General features: G+C 36.8%; 1 protein-coding gene across 1 annotated transcript; it reads left to right on the forward strand.

Moving 5' to 3' along the window:
• Nucleotides 1-201: 201 nt before the first annotated feature.
• LOC146462164 (programmed cell death protein 6-like) lies at nucleotides 202-6,728 on the forward strand. The gene is made up of 7 exons (XM_085086024.1): nucleotides 202-349; nucleotides 1,500-1,661; nucleotides 2,638-2,765; nucleotides 3,998-4,072; nucleotides 4,238-4,312; nucleotides 4,961-5,129; nucleotides 6,031-6,728. Exons 1-7 carry the CDS (start codon nucleotides 299-301, stop codon nucleotides 6,070-6,072), a joined length of 702 nt encoding a protein of 233 aa, XP_084942150.1. The 5' UTR covers nucleotides 202-298; the 3' UTR covers nucleotides 6,073-6,728.
• The last annotated feature ends 2,446 nt before the right edge of the window (nucleotides 6,729-9,174 follow it).

A 9,174-nucleotide genomic window follows, 5' to 3' on the forward strand; every position in this document is an offset into this window, starting at 1 on the left:
ATCATATTTTTTTTTTACTTTCCAGGGAGGGCTAAGTTATGGAAAAAAAATAATATCGCTGTCTTAATAACAAAGTATCAAATGGTGTTCGTAGTAGCTCAGAGTTCAAACGTTTGTGCTATTATGCTACTTAAACTTTTTAAAATAATATTCAAAGCATTTATAAGGAATTCAACAATTTGATTCCAAGTTTCGTTCTCTCCCCTCCCCACGCGACACGATTGTCTCGTATCCTTTGCCAATCTTCTTGATTTGCAGGTTACAGTGTTTCTATAATTTCCGTTTATCCTGTGTCTTTATGGCTTGGAATCAGCCTCCAGGACACCAGCCAGGATATAACCCGGCTTACGTAAGCATGAATTTCATTGCACTACAATTATTGGCCGCAAAGTTTGCTTTTTCATGCCATGGCGCCAAAAGCTGTGAAACTCGATCAGCAGCAAACCAGAAATTTAACTGAGTTAGTCTTAGATTTTTTCAGTTTGCCTTTGCTAGTATAAAACCTAGTTTTTTTTCTTCCTTTTGTCAATTTGTCACTTCTAGCTATGTGCCTTTGAAACATTTGAAATGGAACAAACGGAAGTCCATGTACAATGAATGAGATCGCCAGCTGATTTAATTAAGCTTTATCTTTCTTGCCTTCGGAAATGCAGTTTTACACTTTTATAGACAGCTTGTAAACAGTCACATCGAGTACACTACAATGAACGTTGAATTATACACATGCTTCGTGCATTAGCTTTTGCAACATCAGGACAGCACAACATAATTTCTTGAACTGGACTTCTGTCAAACAGGACGTTTTCCATTGAACCGAAATTTTGGAAATTCTAGTAGTGGAATCTTATGGATTGCATTTTGTATTTTTTTGTAGTTTTTTGATTTCCCCACTCCTGAGCTGTTGTGTTGCTGAGATGTGAGGCATTCAGCTGAAAAACCCAGAAATTCCAGGAATAATGTTTTGAAGATAATAATTTATAGAGAAATCTTGCAAGGTTGTCGCTTTTTTTCTGGAACTGAAAGTTACCATTAATAATGATTCCTTTTGCTGCCAGAGGTGATCACAAAATCAAAGCAGAGTTTTCTGGCGAATGAAAGTGCCCCCTAAATTACTAAATTTTGTACTATGTGATGTTTTTATCCGAAAAGAGTGGATGGGAATTAATTGGTGAGTTTTAAAATAAGGATATTTATTATATAAACACCAATGAAATACCAGGTGAGCTTTTGCACGAAAACATGAAATCTTGACACGTGAAATTAACATGTTATCTTCGCACGTGAAAAAATCACCGTGGCTACATAAAATCGCACCTTTTGCGATGATTTGATATTTCATTGGTGTTTATATAATAAACAGAACAATTACATGGCCGCTGGGAGATACGAAGTTTGTCTTTTCAAAAGAGAAATTTCGTATCTCTACACGGTCATGTAATATCCTCTATTTATTGTGATCATTCAATATTTTTTGCCTTTTTCTGTTTTACTTGTAACAGGGCGGTCAACATAACTATGGTCAGCCACAGGGATACCACCAGCACAATCCCTATGGACCTCCCCCTCCAGCCTCTCAATATCCTCCTGGTCACCCAGGGGGGTGGGGAGGTCGTCCAGCTCCTCCCCCTGGGGTGGATCCAGTACTTTGGGAATGGTTTCAGGTAAAGACATTTTTATACCAATAAATAACTAAATAAAAAAATAAAACTAAATAATAATAATAATAATTATAATAATTGGTTAAGAACTTGATATTTTGAGTTAGTACCTGTAGCAATAATTTATTGAGAATGCAAGGCTTTTTCCTACTTAGCAGATAATAATTATTGTTTATCTCAGATTAAAGGGAGAGTATCATGAAAATTTTATGTCATTTCAAAACCCAAAAATGTTTGTCTGACAACAGAAACAAAAAATAATTGTCTAGTTTTGTTATAAGTTATCACCCCAGTATACTAACACTGTCGATTAGTGCCCCTGGCCAGAGAAAGAGTAAGTCGTAATTGATTAAAACTTAAAAAATATTAGGCTTATCTTTTTCAAGTTTTCGCATTTTTGTTTCAAAACTGCGCTAAAACAGAGTACAAGTTGTTTCTGTCAAGAATTGGGTTGATTAATCTCTACTCTTGTTGTTCTAGAATTACTTTGTAGCAAAGTGAAGGTCTTATTTCACCATTTTTAACAAGAGAGGTCAAAAACCTCATGATGCTTCCCCTTTAACAATAATTATTATAATTGAAATGATACATTTCATATAACCCAAGTCATTTTTAGGGCTCATGAAAATACTAATGGTTTTTGTGGACAACGTAATTTGGTCAGTGGTTGGTTTGTTTGTTTTCATTTATGTCACAGGGAATTGTCATACCAACAATGTACACAAGGGAACAATAAAAAAATGATATTGTTTAATAATCCCCTGGGACTTTTCCTTGGTTCAGTTCAAACCAAGTAGGATTTGTGGGACAAGATACATCACTGATTCCCAGAGACCAGCTTTTTGTTACTGGTTGTTACAGTGTATTTCACTTGAGGGCGCTTATTCTCACAGTGTGTCTCAGGCAGTCAGCCCCCTCGTGTCTACAGGTCAATGTTTAGATTTTACTTTCCTTGCTATATTCTTGTTTTCTTCTTCAGACAGTAGATCAAGACAGGAGCGGTAAAATCACTGCTACTGAGTTGCGTCAAGCTCTCTTCAACAACAACTGGTCTCAGTTTAATCCTGAAACATGCCGGTTAATGATTGGCATGTTTGACAAAGATCAGTGAGTACCATGCCTTTAAAACAAATCTATAGCAGTGTACACACTCACAGTTTCCTTCAGGTGGGCCGTGGGTTGGTAAAGATACATGCCAGCCATATCAAAGCTTTCTAATATGTACATTGTAATTTATTACACTCTTGGAAATAGAGAAAAGAGGGGGACTGGGGACCTAATGTTTTGCCAGGTAATGATTTGTAGGGCAGAAGTTCAGTAGCATTGATAAACTAAATTAAATTTTGAGTTGCAAATTGTTGGAGCCCAAATTTTCCGACTTGTTAATTATATTTTACATTAATCAAAATTGCATTTGACGACAAAACCATAGTGTGTTTTAAAGTGCACCTAACCCACAATTTTTTTTCTCTTAAATAAATCTTTGCGCCTGTTCGAAACATATTGCGCTATTTGGCGCCTTTTTCAACCAAATCTTGACTTTTTAAAGGCTGTAAAAGTTACGAAATCTAGCCATCATCTGTCCCATGACTGAGCTAGTAAGGGGCATGGGTCTATTCCTTACTTGCATCACAAACTGATTTGCATTGTATTAAGTCTTTGTGAAAATGCATGCAAAGCAGTTTGTGACGTCATATAAGAAATAGACCCATGCCTCTGACAATGTACTAGCTCGGTCACGGGACAGATGATGACTAGATTTCATAACTTTTACAGCCTATAAAAAGTCAAGATGTGGTTGAAAAAGGCGCAAAAAGGCTCAATGCATTTCGAACAGGTGCAAAGATTGATTTAAGCGAAAAAAAATTGGGGGGGGGGGGTTAGGTGCACTTTAAGTCAAATTTTTCTGCTAATTAATGGTTAGAAGAAAAGTGGTCAAACTTTAATCTCTATTTGACAAACCCACCTGCATGCTGCTGGGCCAGTCATGATCTATGAACCAGTAAGATACGTGTTGAGCATATACACTACAAGTACTCTGGCTGTCTATTTTTGGATTGGGTATCTCAAGATTCTGTTGAAAGGTTGGGGTCAAAATTCCTCATGTAATTTGAAAGGATTATACAGTCATAACAGAAACATACTGAGCGCCTAGCACTGTGATAGCCTTGCGCACCAGCTCATGGGTTAGATGATGCAAGAATGCAGATTTGCAACCTTAATGACAGCCTGTTTTTTCTATTCAAGGCTCTGGCCTGAGTAGTCATCTGTTTTTAACTTGTGTTTGTCAACACTATATGACTTGAATGCTTACCTTTTGTTTTGCACTTTTTTTATAGATCTGGCACCATTGATATCTATGAATTTTCAGCACTGTGGAAATACATTCAACAATGGAAACAATGTTTTGACAGGTATTGCCCAACAGTATAAGTACTGTAATCTTCAGCGGCTAAAATTGTATGCAAGTCTGACTTTTTATGGCTCCCACCTTTAGTTAAAAGTAGTGCCCCCTTTGCCTTTGCACCTACCAGAAGAAGTGAAAATTATTTTAAAATAATTATTTATTCTTTGTTTAGTTTTGATCGTGACCGATCAGGAACAATAGATGCTAATGAGCTGCAAACAGCCTTTACAAGTTTTGGATACAGACTGTAAGTTTATGTCTTTGTGGTTGAACTGATAGAAACAAGTAGCTGCACCTTGCCTGTATCGTCTTCAGCAATAAACAGGGCCTCAAGAAAGTACTACTGATTAGCTTTCATTTGAATGTTTCAAGACTGCAACCCTAACGTGCTACTGACAAGACTCCAAAGTTAAAGCACCATGAAAAACACCACAAGAAAATACTCATTTTCAGCTGAAAAGTCATACTTGTTTTCACCCAAAACTCACCAAACAGTAACTGGTATGATGGTTAGGGCGGGGATATGAAAGTGATGCAGGTGCTTGTTCCTTTATTAAAGCAGTGAATTATTATTAAAATACAGTTTTGGTAAATAGGCTGTTTGTCTTAAAATATTTTCTCAGCTTTTATCAGCTATTGTGGTCCATTTTAGGGTATTAACTAACGTAGGGGTTTATGATTCATACAGCTATTAGTGTAGCACTTCTTTTGTATTTATGGCGGAGCTAAACAAATACTGTTTTTCGAAAATTCCAGTTGATGTCATGCTTGTCAAGAATACCCTTTTACAAAAAGTTAATTAAATTAATGAGACCCAGCTTCCAAATAAGAGGCAAAAAAATTAAGAGACAGCATTGAATCACTAATTTGATTAAGGTTAATTTACTTCTTTCAGATCTCCAACTTTCTGTAACCTATGTGTAAAGAAATTTGATCGTATGAATGTTCACACCATGAAGTTTGATGACTTTATTCAGTGTTGTGTCATGCTGAAGTCGTTAACAGATGCTTTTAGAAAACATGATCACCAGCAGAGTGGCACAGTTACTATCAGTTATGAGCAGGTGAGGCATTAATTAGAATTAACATTTTTAAATATAAACTATAGATGTTGTTGACACTTCTACCACCTTGGTTTAATAAGCTCTGTTGTTATATGTAACCTGTAGTATGCCAGTCTGCTAAGCAAGATAAACCGATACTCTGCACCACAATCTACACGTTTCATGCTGTAGATGACCCCACTTTTATCTCTATCTGAAATTCATCTTTTGGCATCCACCATCGGCATCCTGCAAAGAATCAGGACCAGATTTACTACCTCCCTTTGATCTATGGAATGATCTCAAAACGAGGATGCACATTAGTGATTGCATCATTGAAAAAGGACTTGGATGGTGCTGAACTTTCTTGGACCAATTTTCTTGGTGTTGAAGAATGTTATATATTTGATGTCTCAACAACAGGATCTTAATGCTGTTAAACCCTCTCTAGACCATTCTTTGTTTGTCTTCTGGGGCTGGACATGGGGTGAGGGGCAGATGTAGGCCACCCCCATAACTTCGCAACTAAAAAAACTATGACAATGAAACTACTGTAGATAGTACATTCACTCCTAGTTTGAGGTAAAACTAAAAAGTGAGTACAGTCAACTCTCGCCTTGCGGACACCCCGGTATTACGGACAGCCTGATAATATGGACAGCAACTAAATCCCCGACAAAATAAATTACAGGCGTTTAACAGAAATATATTGCGGTTATTATGAACTCTGGCTGCTAAGGACACCAACTCGTGGTCCCAAGGGTGTCTGCAATAAAGGGAGTTGACTGTAAAAGCAAATTGAGAGCAACTCCTAGGGAAACATGTTCTGTTGGAAAATTTAGCGGGGGATTTAAATTGCCAGGGATTAAGATAGTGGCTGACTATATCCCGTGTATTAATTACAACATTTCCATTTTTGCAGTTCCTAGAAATGGTTCTTGGCCACACTTTGACTGGTATATAAATGATGACATGGCTCTTCCTGGAGTTGCTGAGAGGACACTGAAAATGAACGTCCTGAACTATGCCTGCACTAAGTGTACTAAACAAAATTCTGTCATATATACTGAATTTATTCAGGGAAACAGTTTTTTATGTTTGCAGAATTCCCTTCACGGATATAATACTGTATAAGCTTAGTAAAATAATTGTTGCTTCTTAGCTTTGAAAATATACACACAAGGTAGTATAATGTTATGCACAAGTTTTGATGCCTTGTTCAAAGGATTCTGATAATCCAGCTTTCTAGTAACTGCTGCTCTCCTAGCTCCCTGAGTGAAGTGGCATGGCTTTCGGGTGGGAAAGAAGAGGGTTACTAAGAGGAGTCTTCATTACCCACTTTCTAATGGTACTTTTTCTCTCAGTTTCCACCCTTTATTTGGTGGCTTCCACATGCCAAAACTTTTTTTAATGCAAAGTGTTATGGATGTAATAATTTGTGGATTTTTTCCCTCTTAACCTGCTTCCTTACCTCCCATATCCCCATTTTCAATAGAGTGTCTGTTCTCCCCTCTCCTGGGTTCCTACCCCCAATGTGGGCACCTGCCCTGATAACTGTGTAATATCCCAATACCCAGAAGATGACGTATTAGTAAAAGTTCTAGAAGACTTTATGATGGACCAGTTGTGTGTTGTTATGTACTCTGCCTTGCAATCTATAACTGACTTTTCGTGTAGATGCTTTATTAAAACCCACCCTTAAACATCACAGACCTCTTACTAACTATAAAGCCATTTTGCTAGTTTTGAGGGGTCTTGCACATTTCTTGTGATTCTGCCCATATTGCCCCACAATTATGACAATTTTCTTAAAAATGTGATCACAGTGCATAAATACATGTATATTGACATTTACTGTTGATTTCAACAGCTACTGATGCTAGATACTGTTCCAATAGTCCATAGCTATCTGTAAAATACCAGTAGGATGCATAATACAAATTATGAAAACTGGATCATAGTATAATGCAATTCTAGGGATTTGATTGGCTTAGCGGCCATAGTATATGAGCCATTATACCATGCCCGAGAAAAGGCTATCATTAAATTGCCTTCTGTTTGTTCTTGCAAAGCAAAATCAGCAAGAAAATAATAATAATATTAACTCTTTAATTTATAGATCTGGCAATATTTGAATCGTGATTGTTTATAATAAAACAATTGTTCCACTAACGCTTGTTGGATTTGAGTTAGTTATAGACAACTCAGCATCGTGCGCCTCATTGGCCATCTATCTTCTCGTATCCAATGGCACTCATGGAATAATCGCAAAATATTCATTCTCTTTTTGATACAAGGTCAGGCTGCCGAAATTGTTTTCGTTTGTTAGTTATAATTAAAAGTTATGTATGTTCAGCAATGTATAAGTGAATGCGCATCACAGTTATGTACACAACGTATTCAGTTATGAAAAGAAAGCCTGGAAAAAAATTAGGCTTGTCTGAATAGCCTGAATTTTTTCAGGCTTTTTTTTTCCAATTGTATAAGTTGCATACGTAACTGCGATGCTCATTCACTTATTCACCCACAAATTATTCAAAATAATGGGGGAATTCTGTTATTTCACTTTCAATGAATTAACTGACTGTACATTATTTTATTTGCATTTTAATGTAATGACATAGCCAAAGTCTTGACAGTTTTATGATACCCAGCCAAAGTTTTCAAAGTGACTTCAGGCAAACGGACTCACAGGTGGACAAACGTTTTACTGGGGGCTTGTTTTCACTTTGATGACTTGGAAGATAACTGAATCCCTGTAAAAGATACAGCCTATATGATAAAGCATTTTTTTGTTGCTCAATGAAATTACAATAGAGCAAATAAAATGATAACTTTGCGTGGTTTCAAAAGAACTCCTTGCTTAGCACTGCTAGAAACAAAGTTTAGAAGCAAATCTTGCTTCTCAGAAACAAATATATAAATGGGCCATATATAGTAGGCTTCACCCAAAAGGGGTACCTTTCTCACCCTCTCAGTATGTGAAAGGGTAGCAAAATGTAAATATTTATATAGGGTTACAGAAATAGACTGTGAGTGGAAAGGATAGCTATTAAATTGAAATAATTAAAGGGGTTACAGAAACTGAACAGATATGCTGGGAGGAATTGTAAAACAAAAGTTACCATTAGAAAATATATGAGGTGGTACAGCTCTTTGATTTCTTGGCCAATCGTAAAGCATGATTTGCTCTTGCTTGATTGAAGAAAGTGGTATAGATGAAAGCTATCACCCTTTTATGATGGTGTCATTTACTAAAACTACCAGAATCCTTCAGTTTGTTATTTTCTCTTGCAAGTAAGGGATATTGTTACCTAAACCTCACAAGGATTACAAAATTTGAATAAGAAAGGAAAAACGAAGAGGATTGTGGTAGTTGTAGTAAAATAAAGTCATCGTGAAAATCGCCTATTCAAGATTTTACTACTAGATATTTCCAAGCTTTCTATAATTTGTAAACCTGATTAATTATGTTAAGTTGCTTGCCCACTCAACAAGACAAGGGAATGGAAACTCCTTTTTTGGCGAGGAGTTTGGACCTATTGCTCTACAGGTGGATTGCATTGCCGTCATGTTGGTGGTTAAAAACAAAAGAAAATTTGCTCACATAGTTTGCATAAAAATGGAAGTTAACTCCCAGAGGAGAAAAATTTTATTGTTTCATACCACCAACATGGCCGCCATGACGTCACGTGCAATCAACCAAGTGTGCATTTCTTTGGGAGAATCCTAAAACGGATTTGTGATCATTCGGATCATGGTGCATCAAAGGAACCGACGAATCCTTGTTCAGAGTGGATTCGTCGGTTCCTTTGATGGAATTCATGCTCCATGATCCGAATGATCTGAGGTCATAAAACCGTTTTAGGATTCTCCCAAAGAAACGCACCCCTATACTGTATAGGCTAAATTCTGGAAAATTTTCATAGCCGAGGTCGAGGAACACGTCTACTATTGGAACAAAAATTTCTTTTTTTTAAGATCTCAAGGTATAAAATTGCCCTCAAAATGGGTAGAATGTACAGCTGGATCGTGAAAGACGAGAAAATTCGCGTGACCCCGCAGC

The sequence above is a fragment of the Pavona decussata genome, unplaced genomic scaffold, assembly GCF_977016875.1.
Source record: "Pavona decussata unplaced genomic scaffold, jaPavDecu1.1 SCAFFOLD_191, whole genome shotgun sequence".
NCBI classification, from domain to species: Eukaryota; Metazoa; Cnidaria; class Anthozoa; order Scleractinia; family Agariciidae; genus Pavona; species Pavona decussata.

Coding starts and splice junctions, on each gene's coding strand:
- LOC146462164 (XM_085086024.1), top strand. CDS start 299: ATGGCTTGGAATCAGCCTCCAGGACACCAGCCAGGATATAACCCGGCT. Junction 4,313..4,960: donor ACAAGTTTTGGATACAGACT/GTAAGTTTATGT, acceptor TACTTCTTTCAG/ATCTCCAACTTTCTGTAACC. Junction 5,130..6,030: donor TTACTATCAGTTATGAGCAG/GTGAGGCATTAA, acceptor CCATTTTTGCAG/TTCCTAGAAATGGTTCTTGG.